General features: G+C 35.6%; 2 protein-coding genes across 2 annotated transcripts; both read left to right on the top strand.

Moving 5' to 3' along the window:
* Positions 1-9,340: 9,340 nt before the first annotated feature.
* LOC108996275 (actin-7) lies at positions 9,341-12,414 on the top strand. The gene is made up of 5 exons (XM_018972062.2): positions 9,341-9,580; positions 10,565-10,635; positions 10,715-11,108; positions 11,193-11,806; positions 11,900-12,414. Exons 2-5 carry the CDS (start codon positions 10,576-10,578, stop codon positions 11,963-11,965), a joined length of 1,134 nt encoding a protein of 377 aa, XP_018827607.1. The 5' UTR covers positions 9,341-9,580; positions 10,565-10,575; the 3' UTR covers positions 11,966-12,414.
* Positions 12,415-15,478: 3,064 nt separating this feature from the next.
* On the top strand, positions 15,479-18,719 carry LOC108996239 (cation/H(+) antiporter 15-like). Its single transcript, XM_018972008.2, has 3 exons — positions 15,479-15,977; positions 16,199-17,194; positions 17,252-18,719. Exons 1-3 carry the CDS (start codon positions 15,753-15,755, stop codon positions 18,473-18,475), a joined length of 2,445 nt encoding a protein of 814 aa, XP_018827553.1. The 5' UTR covers positions 15,479-15,752; the 3' UTR covers positions 18,476-18,719.
* The last annotated feature ends 225 nt before the right edge of the window (positions 18,720-18,944 follow it).

Genomic DNA, 18,944 nt, shown 5'->3' with positions numbered 1-18,944 from the left:
ATATATTGATATTATAATATATTGACCATGCGCTGTAGCTCATGGTCACCTTTGGAGATCTCTATGTGGGCTTCTAATTGACCAAGTTTCCCTAAAGTCCCCCCCTCCCCGGCCCTCCTCTTACAGTTTGATCTCTTCCAAAATTACACAATTTATGTTGTCATGATTTGATGGACTATTTTCATCTCTAGTAATAATTGATGCAATTAGAAGTGTTATAAAACATAGATGTACTTGTATATTTCAATAAATCAGCTACTGAAGCCTCTACACGCACAATACTATACACCTCAGGAAAGCTTCCTCAAGAGCCCTGTCACCATACTGCAAGTCATGCCAAAATCTAGTTCTAAAGCTACCACCCACCTCAAGTCTAGTATGACTTGAAAAAACTTGTCATCCTTTCCTGATATTTTTCCATAACCCACTCCATGCACACTACTCATTCCAAATACAACCAAATTTAGAATCCACTACGGCTGTCCACAAGGCCTCTCTCTCTTGTTGGTAATGCCAATATGCTAGTCAGACTATCCACATTAGAAACATTACCTCCAGGAACCATCTCTGGCTAAGCCACATTCACTTTTAACTCAGAAATAACTCCAGCATAAAAATGGACCCTCAGGTTGCCCAGGTTTGTCCCACTATTTATGAAGGTATCAATTGAAAATAATAGATCGGAAATGCGAAGCACTCCAAGATTACTAGCCTCCATAGAAATGTGAGAGATAGAACCTCCATCAATAGTAGCTGATAATATTTTGCTAAGAGCTGTTTACATGGGCTTCGCCTATACATTCGTTTTCAATTAAATCTCTTATTACTTATCAAGAAATATTTTGCTAAGAGCCGTTTACTTATAAAAAAAATAAAGATATAAAATTGTGTACACTCGAGAGAGAAGTGTGTGGAAAATTAACTTATTTGACATATAGAAACAAAAACATCATTAGAAAAACTTTTGAGTCATGGAAGTTAACAACTGTCTAAACTCGTTTTGTTTAGTTCCAGGTAAATGAGTTGAGAAGAATTTCATAGAAGATAACCATGGATTTCTTAGAATAGAGACTGCTGTAAAATAAGATCACCTCAATGGAAAAGAATATGATCAGATGATGCCTAGCTAGTTTGTTGATACATATATGAACTATATTTTTTTTTTTTACTTACTACTGGTCGATTCTGGAATAAATTTTGAGATCCTTTTCTTCTAGGAAAAAAAGGAAAAACCATAAAGATTATCGGCATTAATAAAAATTAACGGCATTAACTAAAAGCTAGCAAACAAGGTTGTTTGGGGTTAGGATGCTATATATGGTTAACACTGTATTTTGTGAAGAGCAATCAGGGTGTATAGAGACTAGGTCATTATACCTATGAATCTATGATATTTTATTTAGCAGCAAATAATCAGTACATAGGTAAACCTATGATCCGCATGAGTGGTGCATATCTTGTAGTCATGTTTATCTAGTCATCATATCTTCTATTTTATACTTCTTATCTTGATTGCCTCAAAAAAACAAAAAATCTTATCTTAGGAACCACAACAATAATCGAAAATACAGTGAAACAAATCCCAAAAAAACACATGGAGTTGTTTGGATAGTAAGATGAAATGATTTTAGACGAAAGTTGAAAAAAATATTATTATAATATTATTTTTTAAAATTATTATTATTTTGGTATTTGAAAAAGTTAACTTGTTTATTATATTTTGTGTAGGAATTTGAAAAAATTGTAATGATGAGATGAGATAAGATAAAATAAGATAAGTTGAGAGTGTTTCTTCGACTCTTATGGGTGAATGGATTTCAATAAAAACACACCAAAATACCAATTTCTTTTTATAAAAAAAAAATCAATATTTTAAAGCAACACAAAATTGTGTCGATGAATAGAGAATTTTTAAAAACTATTGTCTTATAAACTTTTTAATTAGAATAGATGGGTCCACTATTTTTCGAATTTTTAAAATAATTATAATAACGTCAATGCCTTTTAGACTAGATGGCATAAACTATCTAAAAAATAATAATAATTAATGATGATGCTACCACCGCAAAAGAACATGCCCAATATCAAAACAATTATGTCAAAAGGCCTTAATAGATAATTAACGAAGCCCACATAGTTGGAAAAGAGGGAAAAAAAGAAGTGCATGGGCTAGTACTAGAGCAGCCCATTACAGGAAGAAGATGCCGAATACTTTGGCATCATAAAATCTATATATACACGTCTAAAATTAATGCGACCACATATAACCCTAGCAAAGAAGTTTACTCTATGAGCGCATGCAAGACTCGTATTATTATGTCCATTGTCCAAGTACATCAGATTATTATATATATGAAGCAGAAATTCACATTTTAAATGTATATAAACATAATTTTAACATAATCACAAAAGTGAAAATGCATGTTTTGGTCGGTCATGACTCCCCACATATATGTTGGTGTCACTATTTTTTAGCAGTGCCATCAGTTAAAAGAAGCGCAAGCATAGGCCATGAAAACGTACGTAATTCGAGAATAATTTCTAGGGACAGATTAAGAGACCTTATAATTAATATGCATACATTTATTAGTTCTGCTACGTACAATTACGTTTGCATATTTTTTGTGCATTTTACTGATATGATTGGTCAAAATAGTTATTTTATATTTAAAAAAAATTGACGCAGCCAATCACATTAGTGGAGTGCACAAATCATGAGTACGCAAAAATAACTACACATAAAATTTTTGTACATTTATATTTATGAAAATAAAGAAAATTACTGATATATAGCCTGCTATATATATATATATATATATATTTGTGTGTATAACGAACATAAAGATGAAGTAATTTAAAGTTGTGATAATTATTTTTGCGTATAGGAAAAAAAAAAAAGCAAAAAGATCAGTAATTCTCAAATAATATTTTTAATATTTTATATTAAATAAATAAATAATTATTTAGTATATATACAGCAGCCAAGCTAGCACTACAATTAAATAGCTGGTCCAATTAGGGTAGCAATTTTATATATATATATATATAAAAATATATATATATATATAAATATATATATATAAATATATATATAAATATAAATATATATATATATATAATTGGGTGCATGCATGCATGCTGACTGAACTAGATCTAATAATATAATCTTCATGTGGTAGACAGACCGGGTCATCAAGACTAACAACTCTCACTGTCATGAAATCCCATGCCCACAAAGAAAATGATTTAATTGAAAGTTATATTATAAGTGGCCGGGATGCTCGATCGATCGGGGTATTATTAACGGTCCCCCGATGATGAGGATTTATGAACACCTAAAGCTTTGCCCATGCATATATCATGCCCCACTCTCAATATCTTTCTATTGAAAACTACATATACATATATATATATATAGGTGTTGGGTTTGGAGTTTGTTCCACCACTGGTTAATGAAAGGGTCTGTTTCATGTGTAGCTAAGCCGATCCTTTGTTTTGGATATTATCACTTTTCTTCACCACAAGCTGTGTGGCGCTGCTTGTTTGTGAATGCATGCAGGCTGATTGATGCTACAGCTAGCTTTTCTTCTGATTTATATTATGAAAAATATTAAATGTATTTAAGAAAAATTTATAAAAAAATTTATTTCTCTACATGTCAGTTATTGATACGCTGAAAATCATAAAATTTGAATTTTAAAATAAAATTACAAAAATGAGTCTTGTAACTAAAACTGTAAGTAAAAGTATAAGTATATGTAGCACTATTTTTATCATTTTCCCTCTTATATTCTATGGTCAAATCAGCTAGCGACGATCGAACGGATATAACAACGTCACGTGTGTATGCCATGCAACATATATATAAGGATCGGAGAATTAGGAAAATTATTTGGAGATGGAATAAATATAATATAATTATTGTAATTAATAACTTAGTTGGGAAGAATTCAAATGGCCGAGTCCAAGTTTGAATGTAAGCTGGTATACGTACGTGATGATCAAACTGTGAAAGCTAAGGTGGTGGCCCCGGCCCATGTCCGGCTTGAAAAATATTAAAATTAAATTAAAAGGGATCCTAAAGACCATATATTAATTACCACAAGTTGATCTATTCCAATATTTCCGGCCTCCATAAAATATTACTTAAAATGGCAGTACGTGATCATGACCTAAGTTTTTTAATAAACCTAATTAGTTATTGTACGGAGCTGATCATCATCATCAAGAGTTGTATCGATCTAATTACACTAGCTCTCAACCTCTTTAATGAGGAGATATGTTAGGTTTAATTCAATTCTTAAAAAACCGATCGAAAATCACACCTGACTGATATTTATTAATGGATTTGGATCTACATATAATATATATAGTTTTGATTATTTGAACATGATTTTTATGCATGGAACCGCTTAGTTTTTACATGATGTTAATTTGTTGAACAAAGAAGATTTAAATTACGTAGTAATATTTATTCAAAGCAATATGCAGATTCAAGTCATAGATCTACAAATTAGTACTGAAGATAGAGATAATATTAGAGATCACCAACCATACCCATTCCAACTGCATGCATGCCCTCAAACTTCATTAATATTATACCAAGTAATTAATTAAAACATGCATGGTGTATTTTGGCACATGCAAAAGCTTAAAATTAGGCAGAAGGGTTTCGAGTAAGCTATATGTGCGCGTGTGTTCGTTCGTTCTCTATTATCCATCAACTTTTTTATCAACCTTTGATGAAGAAGAGCTTAAAATAGTGGTTTAGATTTAGAAATGAGTTGATATGGGTTGAGATAGTATGTAAATAGTAGAATAAAAGTTGAATTATTTATTATATTTTGTGTGAAAAATTGAAAAAATTGTAATAATAAAATTAAATGAGTTGAGATGAAAATTTGAGAAGGTTGAATTGGCATGTGTATCTGCCATCTGGTAAATTACCTTGTCATGTCCTAGCTAGCTAAGCTAGCACATATTAAATTATACGCATGTGTCTGTCTGACATATCCATCACCTTGAATCAATCTATGCCTGTCTTTCTAGTAAAATGATGGTGTAAGATTTGAGAGTATAAGAATTATGAGAAATGCTACACAACCTCCCCAACCTCCATAAAACATATTTTTTAAAATTTTTAATATTTTTTTTAAAATTTTTTTGAGTTTATTCTTTTTAAACTAATTCAATTATTCCATTCATTATTCATTTATTAAATATTTGATAAAAAAAATAATAAAAATTAAAAAGTTGTGGTGTGTAGAGGTTGTGTGAATAGTGAGAAATTGTGTAGATTTTTTCAAAAATTATTAGCTTTAATCAAGAAGCCCAGCCAGCTTCTTGCCATGCAATCCTTTGTTTTTGGAAGCACAAGAAGGCCGAAACCCCTTATCCTCCTAGCTCTTACCACCTTTCCTTAATTTTACAGTGTTAACATTAGTTATAAATTAGCCAGCTACGTACATATATACTGCATGGGAATTATAAAATTGACTAGGAAATTCGAAGGAAATGGACTTCGAATTAATAATGTTACAATCATCTGAATGTTTCGTTGTAGTTTGAAGAAAACCCAATTACAAGTACTTATAACTCTTTAATTAAGTAATTTGTTCGTTGATCAATGGCCATTTTTTTTTTGTTTTTAATTTATTTTTCAAACCAACCGCGTGAAAGAGTACATGCACCACGATATTACGTACTCTGACTAAGGAGAGGTTTGGATTCAAAACCCATCTCAACTCACCTCAACTCATCTCATCTCATCATTACAATTTTTTTAAATTTTTACACAAAATATAATAAATAATTCAACTTTTTCAAATTTCAAAACAATTTTCCTAAATTTCTACACAAAATATAATAAATAATTTTACTTTTATTCTACTATTTACAAACCATCTCAAACTATCTCAATCCATCTCAACTCATCTCTGAATCCAAACATTTATTCCAAAACCAACGAGAAATGCAGGCTGGTGGAGCCGACAAAATCAGTAACAAGCTGAGAAATTAAGAACCTTTGATGATCATGTAAAACAGAAGCTCTGAAATTTATCCAAGATATAAGTGCGTGGCTGACCTGGTGTTGTAGGCCAGGCCAGGGTATAAGGTGATGGATATCAAATTTCGTTGGTTAATTATCTATACATACATGACTAGATCATCAACAGATCATTCTGCATGCATTGCATTAATTAAAAGAACTAAATAAATTGTGCTAAAGTCTCACAACTGATCATGATCTTATTATACCCATCCCTAATAATTAATTCCCTACAACGACCTAATAAGATCATCACTAGTCTTTTTGAAGAAAATTCTTCTGAACTACCCATTTATATTATATATATGCAGGATACTTATAAATAATTTATAATTAACTTCTTCAAGGTACCTTTTGTTATAAGATTTTATTCTTTTGATTTTTCTGCCTATCAACTTTGATTAACTAAAAACGTGATCATAGTCGAGTTTTGACCACCACAAATTTATTAAGTTTTGACCCCTATATATCTAGACCTCCTTGAGGTGGTTAGAATTCGGACACCAAGACGTCGACTATATATATAGTCACTGTCATCTCCAAAAGCGGGGTGGTTTACAATGGTTTGAGTCTTCATCGATCGGGTGGTCGTCGGACGCAATCTAATTAATAGTATATATAGTCTCTATCATCTGGCTCATTCCACGCAAGACGATTAGGATCCAGTAATTTATAGACTTGTTAGGATAGAAAGATAGTCACATTTTATGTCATCATTATAATTTTTTTTAAATTTTTATAAAATATAATAAATAATTTAATTTTTTTAAAATTTTAAAATAATAATAATATTAAAAAATAATATTCTAATAATATTTTATTCAACTCATCTAAAATAATTTTATTTCATCTCATCTCGCTATCCAAACGAATTGATAAAGCTAAGAAATGAGCTATTTCATTTTTAAAAGTAGAATTTATTATCGGATGACAAAACATCCGTAAGCCCCAACTTGCCCCATAACATTTGAGCAATAGAATTAACCAAAGGGTGATCAGCTAGCTAATCTTTGGCCAACAAAATAACATACCAGATATTATATATATGCCATTCCCCACATCAATTGGCAACTACCCATTCGAAAGTTTTACCTTAATTCATCGCTTGATTTGGACCACCCCAATGACCAGAATTTAGTAATCTCATAAATTATAATGCGTTTTCAGTTAATATTGATAGAAAAAAATTTAACAAATGAACATATATTTTTTTAATTATTTTTATAGGATTTATTTCTTAAAGCAAATTGCATAAGATCTTAATTAAATCTTAGTCCCTTGTAATATAATGAAAGCTTAAGCAAAACTTCCTCCTTAATTTACAAGTTGGTTTTAAGGGGAAAACAATTGATTTGGATCACAAAAAATGAAGGGTCCTGATGACTAATGTGTGTCAACAATTTTATTTTAAAATAATAAAGTTGTAATTTCTCTCTGGTTTGTGTCTATAATGATCAAAGAAGTGACCACGTGCCTTCATCTATCTTTGTAATTCTGAGTCCTTTGTTGTAATCTATCGGCTAGCATATCTCCACACGTTTGCATCTGTGTAATTAGGATTGATGAAGCTATAGCCGTATAAAAGGCATATGAAGGTCATTGTAGCCGCATATGAAAAATTGAATACAGAGAGACAGAGAGAGGCTTCGATAGAGAGGAGGGTTGTTTGAGAGAGAAACTTGTAAATCTAGTGAGATTGAGAGAGTTAATGTCATATTGATTACCTGAATCTTGTAACCTATATATCCTTGCGTTTTGAAGCTTGAATAAGACGATCTCTGGCCAGTTTCCCCTGTAGACGTAGATCCTAAAGGATCGAACCACGTTAAACCCTTGTGTTCTTGGTATTTTCGTTCTATTCTCTTATTTTCTATTTGATGCGTTTTCTGTTTATATTTTCTTGAATCAATCTTGGTACGTGGTTCTATTATTGGTGTTCTTGCTAAAGAATATTTTTATTACAACAGGTCCTATATTTCATTTGCTTTACTACTACTAGTAAAAACGAAGTTGTAGAGTTAAATAATATTGTCGATTCTTATAGGCGATAAAAATTCTACTTATCTTCTCTTATACCACACATTAGTATGTGATTTATCATTTTATTTAAACACACACATATTAATATATAAATATGTGTATTTAAATAAAATGACAGATTATATATTAATGTGTAGTATGAAGATGATAAATAATATTTTTTATCACCAAATAGTTACAGTCATTTGAGCTTTGAAGGAAATTGTACTATTACATGAACAATAAAAAAATTCCAACTTTTCAGTAAAAAAATTCGTAAAGTATGATAGTCTTCGAGATTGTTTGTAGTACTCAAGAAAATTTAAACCTCAGATCTAAGAAGCATATTTTCAAGCCAAGACCTTTTTATCACTCGAGTCAACTCGTAAGAATTATTGGCAGTATATTTTAATCTGAATGATTTTTAACATTGGCCCTTTTCTGTAGGGGGTATTTTTATGGGTCCTTTCTTCTTATTAAAGTTTTGTGATAGGGTAGGTGTGTCGAGAATGGCAACCTCACGATGTTTATATAAATAAAATAAAAATGTTTTGATTTCGAAATTTGAATGAGTTTTGGTCCAAAACTATTGGAATGCCGCCACCCAGCCGATTCGACCCGAGCCTGGCGGTAGAACCTCTCCTAACTCGGCTCCGCCGGTCCAAATCTTCTCCACGTGGCAAAGATCCAAAAGGACAGATCCAACGGCAATAATCAAATGAAAATAGCAAAAATGAAAATTATTAGCAGTTAAAATCCAGTGGCGAAAGCGCAGAAAAAAAAAGAAAAGGCTGTCAGACAGCACAGGTCACCCCTATCTTTACTCGTGGTGCAAATGATTCCTCCTTAAATGATACTATAACTATTTTAATTTATTTTATCTAATTATTATAATAAATAATTTAATTTTTTATATTTTAAAATAATAATAATATTAAAAAATAAGATTTTATTTAATTTTTAATTTTTAACTTATTTTAACTCATTATTCAAATAATATTTAAAATTAAAAACAAAAATAATAAAATAAACAAATAAATTTTTTATCTAAGATTTAAATTCGGAGAAATGCTAAATAGGCTTTGGATTAACGACGGTGGATTTTTTTAAAATTTAGTAATTAATAAAATATTTTTAATAATATTATGAATATTTTTTAAATATTTAAAAATATTAAAAAAATGGAAAATAAAAAAACAAAATAAGGAAAAAAAAAATTGCACTGTCGGATGTGTGGCTGTAAAGCCACTCTAAAATTTGGTCTAAATTTCATTTGCATTTTAAATAATACTCCCACTCTCTCCTACTTCCATATATAAATACGCCCTTTTTTCTAGCTCTCCACTCTTATTCTCCTCCATTTTCATCGTCTCTGCGTTCTCTTTCTCTCGTTCTCTTAACTGCGACATACGAAGCGAGAGGTTGAGAGCGCCGAGCCTTCGTCTTTGGTGCTTTGCTTGCTCTTCTTCGTCCTCGATCGATCTACTTCTTCGCCGTTTCCTTAAATCTAAGGTGAGCTCCGATCTGTCACCGATCCGTTACATTTCTGCATTCCTTTTCGGTTTTCTCGTTAGATTTGGTGGCTTGCCTCTTGCTTTTGAGTTGCAACCTCTCGATCTGTTTTTACCTCGGTTGCTTTTGGTTTGGTGATAAAATTTTCGGTGCTTGTTAGATTGTGCGATTAGATCGGTTTAATTGCTGAAGTTGAGTTTGACTGTGGTATGTATGTAGCCGATCTAGTTTAAATGAAATTTATTTAATTTTTTCGTGGCTAAAGAGCTGAGATCTACAAGTGGTGAACGCATGACATTCAGTTTTCGGATGAATTTGAAATATAGCCTCCTTTTTTTATCATATATTTCATCCGATCGTTGCATTTTGTTATGTTTGCAGGCCGTTTTCGTAGTCTTGCTTGGCTTGATCGTTTGATCTGGTTTTCATGCTCTTAGATCTGTAGCTTGTAGATCATTGAGAACTACGTTATTCCGTATCTTCGTATTTCTTTACTATCAGTTACTGTTTAGTCCTTTTAACTTCTATTTCACGCAGGAACATACCTTCGGTCGTTCATATCGCATAATGTATAACGATGAGGTTTAGATCAATTAGTTGTTAACTGTGTAAATCTTAAACGCTGAATGATAGGAGAAGTGCTTTCCTAATCAACTCAAGGGCTTCCCTTCTTCTCCCGGTGAACTGAACAAAGGAGGGTTTTATTCGTATTTTTCCTTGTTTTTCTGTCTTTCTCATCAATTAACGTCACTCTTTATAATGGTAGATGAAATATTGCAAGCTTTTTGTTCAGTTTTCTGTTTGTGGACTGATATAAAACTGTGTTGAAAAGGCAAAGGTAGATTGCGGAGATGTGTGTTAGATTTATAATACTGAAAGATGCTTGTGTCTGAATGTTATGTATATCTTAGTTTCTGTTGCTTTTACTTATAAAAAAATGTTATGTATATCTTATCACATTCAAAATTGTAATGCTTCATGCAGCTTTGTAAAAAATGGCCGATGCTGAGGATATCCAGCCCCTTGTTTGCGACAATGGAACTGGAATGGTGAAGGTTAGTCAATCTGGACCAAATTCTGTTTGTTTGTCTCTAGCAATGATGTTCAAACATTTCTAAAAAATGCTGTGTACAGGCTGGTTTTGCCGGTGATGATGCTCCCAGGGCAGTCTTCCCCAGTATTGTTGGCAGACCCCGACACACTGGTGTCATGGTTGGGATGGGCCAGAAAGATGCATATGTTGGTGATGAAGCCCAATCAAAGAGGGGTATCCTGACTTTGAAATATCCTATTGAGCATGGCATTGTCAGTAATTGGGATGACATGGAAAAGATCTGGCATCACACATTCTACAATGAGCTTCGTGTTGCCCCTGAAGAGCACCCAGTGCTTCTCACTGAAGCTCCTCTCAACCCCAAGGCCAACAGGGAGAAGATGACTCAAATCATGTTTGAGACCTTCAATGTGCCTGCGATGTATGTTGCTATCCAGGCCGTTCTCTCTCTGTATGCCAGTGGTCGTACAACTGGTTGGTTTCCATCACTATCTCAAAAATAAATTTCCCACACTTGTCTCAGTATCTTGTTGGGTCTCTAACCTTGAATTTGCATAGGTATTGTGCTGGATTCTGGTGATGGTGTGAGTCACACTGTGCCAATCTATGAAGGGTATGCCCTCCCCCACGCCATCCTTCGTCTGGACCTTGCTGGCCGTGATCTTACCGATGCTTTGATGAAGATTCTTACTGAGAGAGGGTACATGTTCACCACTACTGCCGAACGGGAAATTGTCCGTGACATGAAGGAGAAGCTTGCGTATGTTGCCCTTGACTACGAACAAGAACTTGAGACCGCAAAGAGCAGCTCCTCTGTTGAGAAGAACTACGAGCTGCCAGATGGTCAGGTCATAACAATTGGAGCTGAGAGGTTCCGATGCCCAGAAGTCCTCTTCCAGCCATCTCTGATCGGAATGGAAGCTGCTGGAATCCATGAGACGACCTACAACTCTATCATGAAGTGTGATGTGGATATCAGAAAGGATCTCTATGGAAACATTGTTCTTAGTGGTGGTTCAACCATGTTCCCTGGTATTGCTGACCGGATGAGCAAGGAAATCACTGCTCTTGCTCCAAGCAGCATGAAGATTAAGGTTGTGGCACCACCCGAGAGGAAGTACAGTGTCTGGATTGGAGGATCAATCCTCGCATCCCTCAGCACCTTCCAGCAGGTGAATGCCACTTGCCCATTATTAGTTCTTTTCCGCTTATTGTTGTTTTTTTTTTTTTGGTAGGACTGACATGCTTGCTTTGTTCTGTATTAGATGTGGATTTCCAAGGGTGAGTACGACGAGTCCGGTCCATCCATCGTCCACAGGAAGTGCTTCTAAATTCTACAAAGGTGCTTTGATGGTGAGTTTTATTTCCATTTAGTTGGCTTTTCGTGTCATGTGTCATGTGAACTCATTCTGGTTGATGTGGAGACATGTCGAGGTAGAATCACCGAAGGAGGTTATGTATTTTGATCTTGATGTATCTTAGCTTTTCATCTGCGCGTGAGAGGCTTCCTATACGTGTCCTCTGGATGTGGTGAGCAGAAACTGGTCCTCAAAGTCCTTCCTCCCCATGCATCATCTGTGTTTCAACCATGTCCTTCAGTAGGATGTTTGTAGCTGGAGGGTGATTGTGATGTTTTTTTTCCTCTTTAATTTTTTTCTCCTACCATATTTGACGGTTTTTTCCCATTGGAACATTAATGTTAATAGCTATTGTATGAGAAAATTTTATGCTAGTATCAGTTTGCGTTTATAAAACATTCTATGAAAATTTTATTTAATTACTGGCTTGAAAGCTTGCGAAGAATCTTTCGCGCGAATCGTTGTTGGTGTTTTTCCAGCCACGTGTAAATTCTTTGTCCGGGTATGCATGCATGTACGCCTCAAAAAGGCTGCCAAGCAAACCTCACGGGGTTGTTCATACTTCATTGCAACCCGGCGTAATTTGGTGGGTTTATTCAAAATCATTCATCACGTTATTTTAAATTGTACCGGCCTTTTGGTACTTTTTTACAGTTGAGCTCGATAGGTTTTCTTTCTCGCCTGTCCGTCTCATTCTAATTTTATTGTGTTGAATGTTATTTGGGTAGTTATTTCAAAACTTATTTCAGGCCGTTCATCTTAGAAGGACTGCAGAAAACTTATTGCCCGACTTTATTGCCAGTGGTTTCTTGACCTCAGCGCATTAAAGCCAATGTGGTTTTAAAATTTGAATATTTTCTTAAAGTAAAGTTGATATTCTTTTTTTTTTTTTTTTTTTTCATAAAAGTGATTGATGTTTGTTTTTATGTTTTTTTTTTATTTGTTGTCTTTTGTGAAAATTTATTTTGGGGCTCAAAGAAAATTAAAAAATGTTTGGTTATGCAAACATGGTCTAATTGAATGAAACGGTTTGTCCCCAATTTTGAATTTCCCCTCACGTATATGTATTTTATATAATAATGACTTAGAACTTGGAAGGTAGATATAAAAGGTGAGGGAGTGCTGCTGATTAAAGTTAATACAGCAATTAAGTGGAGTGAGTATGTGGAATGGCAGTGGTCGAGATCAACAGAATCGGAAGAAGATAGCATTGGCCTTAGACATTCACATTAGCTCGAGCTCAGGTCTCTAGTAAAGAGAATCTGAAAAAGCGTGAGAGAAAAGCTATAAACTGAGAGAGAGAGAGAGAACAATTAAGAATTGCAACTTGCGTCATCTTGTGTGCATATTCTTGGAATCTACGTAAGGAATGATTGATTGCTGAAGGGGGAAAAATAGTAAAGAGATATAATTGAGGTCCTATCTACTGTAGTTTTCTAGTTGAGTCTTCATTCAATTTCAGATAACTATAAAGTCTTGACTACCAAATACTAAATAGAAGTTATAAAACATAAAGGTCGCTTTATCATGGTTTACCAATTTTCCAAAATCTAAAGAGTAATCGAGAACATTTCTGCATTGGAAATGCTGAGAATCGGACTTGTGAGAAAGCTTGATTTATACTTAGCAATAAACGCATGACACGTACGGATTTTAGCCAAATGATGAATAGAGCATTTAGGCAATTCACTCGTATACCTCCTCTTCCCACAATCTCTTTGCTCCCATCTCTCTCTTTGGATTTGAAGCTATTTCCCTGAAACTAAGACACGACATTGAAAAATGTGGCTCTCCTTGATGAAAAATCTCATCAAATGATCAAAACAACGTCGAATGACATAAGATGGGTATTCATTGCCATTGTAACTCTTAACATTCATTCTTTTTTTCTTTTTCTCTCTGCAATGTGGCGAAAATAAAGGGAAAATGAGGGGAGAGAGATGTGAGCAAAGCCTTGAAAGATGTTTGATATTGAAGTAATAAAACGAACTCATTCACTCTACATCAGAGTGAACAATTTGATTAACCTCTAGCATCTAAGAAACCCAAGCCTAAATTCCACTCTTTCATCATGGGAATCTCAACAAAATCTAAGATCATAGGCAATTGAGAAAAGATAAGAAGCATTAAGAGGAGTGCCAATTTTACTACTAAAATTGTTACTAAAATCTCTATTTGATATTTGAATGATAATTTTTCATACAAAAGAATTGACAAAATGGGAGAGAGATAGAGATCGCAATGACGGAATCTATTGAGAGAGAGTTTTGCAAGGATAAGGAGAATGGAGAAGAGAGGAGAGGAGAGAGATTCACGACAACAAGATCGGTCGTGAGAGAGCTTTGCAACGAAATGGGTGATGATAGAGATGAGAGAGAGAGACCGATTAGGGGGGGGGGGGGGGGGGGGGGGGGGGGGGGGGGGGGGGGGGGGGGGGGGGGGGGGGAAGAGAGGAAGGGAGAAGGGTGAGGAGAGGGGAGAGCTCGGGAGAATGAGAGAGGAAGACAAAAAGGAAACACGCTACCTTCAACTTGCATTCATTGTAAGACATGTAAATCTCCTAGGTGTTAAAATGCAAAATACACCACGTTGGATTTAAAGCTTTTCCGTTTCTGGTGTGATGCATATGATACATGTTTAACCTGATTTGCAATCTAAACCTCCTTTCGGCTAAATAAAATGCTATTTCTCAGCCTCTACATTTGGCTCGGTTCACCCCAAATAATTCTCTAAGATTTTTTTTTTTTTTATGTTTTTATTTTTTCAAAACCTAAATGCATCAATTGGTTATGGTACCTCCGTTTCCCAATCTAATGATGTTTTAAAACTCGAACACAATTATTAATCATGAAATTTTTGACTGTATGTGTAGTTTCTACTCCTATTTGGTCTTTTTCTCTCTGTACGTTTGTATCTATTGATCTCAGAGGGCTCAGACAGGGTTCGAATATGTTGTCCAAACACATTTCCATTTTAAAAAATAAAAAATAAAAAACCTGAAATAAAGTAAGAAAAAAAAAAAGAAGAAGAAGAGAAAAACAAGTGAAAGAAAGAAAAATTGCACTAGCCTTTTCTTCCTGTATTCCTTTCATTTGAGTAACATATCAATGTTTTGGCAATTTCCATTGCCCCCTTCCCCCCTCCCCTTTTTCTATAAGATATGGTACGTTGTCCTTGGAGATACAGTCAAAGCCAACTGGTCTTTCCTCTTTCAAAGGAGCTAAAGATAGTCATGTTGGCTCGTAAACATGCCCAACATATAACTTAGAGATCTAAGTTGAGAGGCAGTATAAACATTCTTAAAATAGAGTCCAATCTGTTAAACTTTTGGACCATACAAGAGAGAGAGCCCCCCCCTAAATGGGGTGCGCAGCCAACTAACTAATCTGAATATCTCCCTCTCGAACGTTCTCATACCTGATGGCTAAGCAACCTAAACAATCCAAGAAAGAAGAAATATAATTATTAAAAGTATCCATTATCTGCAAAACAAGAGCGTGATTATTTGTTTCAAGTTTTCACTCTAGTTTTGCATATCAAAGAAGAAAAAAGATTTACGCGAGGACATGATGATGATAACAACACCGACGTCAATTGTGTGAGCAATATATATATATATACACAGAGTGTATATATATATAGATATCTTCAGAAAGTTGTGATACCTTGCGTTTGGGAATAAGAGGAGGTGATTGCAGTGGTGATCGATTGCTTAATTTGCGGCTTTAAAGATTGGAGACGGTGGAGAAGAAGAAGAAGAATGGCGCAGAAGCTGGTGGCAACAATGAACAGAAGTGCAGACGAGACAATTGTCTGTTATGCACCAACCATGATAACAACGAATGGTGTATGGCAGGGCGATAACCCTTTAGATTTCTCTCTCCCTCTTTTCATCTTACAATTAACTCTGGTTGTTGTCACCACTCGTGTTCTTGTTTTTCTCCTCAAACCCCTTCGCCAACCTCGTGTTGTCTCTGAAATTCTGGTACGTTTACCTCTTTATCACGGATGTTTCTTTATATATATATATATATATATATATATATATATATATATATATATATTTTTTTTTTTTCAGATATTGCATTCTTTAGTCCCTGTTTGAACCTAGCTAATAGGAATAGGAAGCCATATTTTCATCTGAATATTAGAATCACATAAACAAGGATGATTCTTCCCTATATATGTTGTTATATATGTGAACAGGGTGGAGTAATATTAGGTCCTTCAGTGCTTGGGAGGAGCTCTAAATTTTCAAACGCAATATTTCCTCTAAGAAGTGTGATGGTGCTTGAGACAATGGCGAATGTGGGTCTGCTTTATTTTCTGTTTCTGGTGGGAGTAGAGATGGACATAACAGTAGTCCGGCGCACAGGGAGAAGGGCCATGCTTGTTGCTGTTGCTGGTATGGTTTTGCCATTCTTAATTGGTGCTGCCTTCTCCTTCGTTCTTGACCAAAAAGGTCAAAGTATGACACGGGGAACTTTTATCCTCTTCCTTGGGGTTGCCCTCTCTGTCACCGCATTCCCGGTACTAGCTCGAATCCTTGCCGAGCTCAAGCTCATCAACACGGAGCTTGGCCGTATTGCCTTGTCATCTGCTCTTATCAATGACATGTGTGCTTGGGTGCTCTTAGCTTTAGCAATTGCTTTGTCTGAGAACCAATCTACTTCTTTGGCTTCCCTCTGGGTGATACTGTCGAGCGTGGCCTTTGTTGCCTTTTGCATTTTTGTTGTCCGTCCGGCAATTGCATGGATAATTCGGAGAACCCCAGAGGGAGAAAATTTCAGTGACTTCTATATATGTCTCATTCTAACTGGGGTTATGATCTCGGGCTTCATTACAGATGCCATTGGTACACATTCTGTTTTTGGAGCTTTCGTGTTTGGCCTTGTAATTCCAAACGGACCGCTTGGAATTACTCTCATAGAAAAGCTTGAGGATTTTGTTTCAGGACTTTTGCTCCCTCTCTTCTTTGCCATTAGCGGGCTGAAGACTAATATATCAGCAATAAAGAAAGCATCCACCTGGGGGATTTTAATGCTCGTCATTTTTCTTGCCTGTGTCGGAAAAATTGCTGGAACTGTCCTCGTTTCAACGTTCTACCAGATGCCAATACGCGAAGGCATCACTCTCGGTTTGCTCATGAATGCAAAGGGTCTTGTTGAAATGATTGTCCTCAATGTTGGCAAGGATCAGGAGGTACTCTCTCTCTCTCTCTCTCTCTCTCTCTCTCTCTAACAGCAATTATAAATGCAGGTGTTAGATGATGAGTCGTTTGCAATCATGGTGACCGTAGCTGTGGTTATGACAGCAATCATCACACCTATTGTAACAACAATTTACAGGCCGGCAAGGAAGCTGCTGCCATACAAACGACGTACAATCCAGAGTTCGAAACCAGATGGAGAACTACGAGTGCTAGTCTGCATTCACACACCCAGAAATGTGCCAACAATCATCAACCTCCTCGAAGCCTCTTACCCCTCCAAAAAGTCTCCAATTTGCGTCTACGTGGTCCACTTAGTAGAACTCACTGGCCGTGCATCTGCCATGCTCATTGTCCATAACACCAGGAAATTTGGACGACCGGCTCTCAATCGAACCCAAGCTCAGTCCGAACACATCATCAATGCATTTGAGAACTACGAGCAGCATGCTGGGTGCGTCTCTGTTCATCCCCTTACAGCCATTTCCCCTTACTCTACCATGCACGAAGACATTTGCAATTTAGCAGAAGATAAACGAGTCGCCTTCATAATCATCCCTTTCCACAAACAACAGACCGTTGATGGTGGAATGGAAGCTACAAACCCGGCCTTTCGAACGGTGAATCAGAATGTGCTAGCAAATGCACCTTGCTCAGTTGGTGTTCTCGTTGACAGAGGCCTGAACGGCTCCACACGCTTGACTGCAAACCAGGTCTCTCACAACGTAGCTGTGCTGTTCTTTGGAGGACCAGACGATAGAGAAGCATTGTCCTATGCACGGAGGATGTCCGAGCATCAGGGAATAACCCTTACAGTAGTGCGGTTCATTCATGGTGAGGATGTAGATGGGCATGCAGCATCTCAGCTAGAGGGTGGCGGCTCAGGAATGTTAACAGTGGAAACAGAGGATGAAAGAGAGAAGCAACTAGATGAAGCGCTTGTAAACGATTTCGGATTGAAAAACATGAATGATGAAACCGTTGTCTATACCGAGAAGGTGGTGAGCAATGGGGAGGAGACAGTGGCTGTGATAAGGTCAATGGACAACGCTCATGACCTGTTCATTGTTGGGAGAGGACAAGGAATTATATCACCCCTCACGGCAGGATTAACCGACTGGAGTGAGTGTCCGGAGCTCGGTGCAATAGGGGATTTGCTAGCTTCGGCAGACTTTGCATCCACTGTTTCAGTTTTAGTAGTTCAACAGTACGTTGGGCCGCAAGGGGAGGGGCTCGGTACGCCGGATAGCACAGGACATGTAATTCGGCACTAACGAGTAGGTAAGCCGGTGATACTAGTTGGTCAGAAGCTGTGGTGCCTCAATGACTCCCAAGAAACCATTCCAGGGGAAAAGAGAAGATTAAAAAAGAAAAAAGAGAGAGAATCACAACTTGGAAAACCATTTTTGTTTCCCTGTTTGCAATTCAAGGGCATTCTTGATTACAGAAGCATGTATAATTAATGTTCAGTCTTTCTGCAACTAATTAGATTTGTGGATTTTAGGTTTTCTTTTGCTTCCTTTCTTTTATTCAGGACCTTCTGTTTTTTCTTTTAAGATAATTAAATGTTTTATCATAATAAATAGTTGAACATATTTTAAACCAAGTAAATATTCATTCGTGATCAACCACCATCTTTTCCCTTTTCCTCTTCCTCTAGGCCATCACATGGCATGTCCTTGAGATATTCATTCTTGTACCAAATCAATCTTGTAAATTGTCAATTATTTTTGGACAATGCTA

This window comes from Juglans regia, chromosome 1 (genome assembly GCF_001411555.2).
Source record: "Juglans regia cultivar Chandler chromosome 1, Walnut 2.0, whole genome shotgun sequence".
Lineage (NCBI taxonomy): Eukaryota > Viridiplantae > Streptophyta > Magnoliopsida > Fagales > Juglandaceae > Juglans > Juglans regia.
Note: the sequence above shows the minus strand (reverse complement) of the source record. Positions and strands in the feature narration are given on the sequence as shown.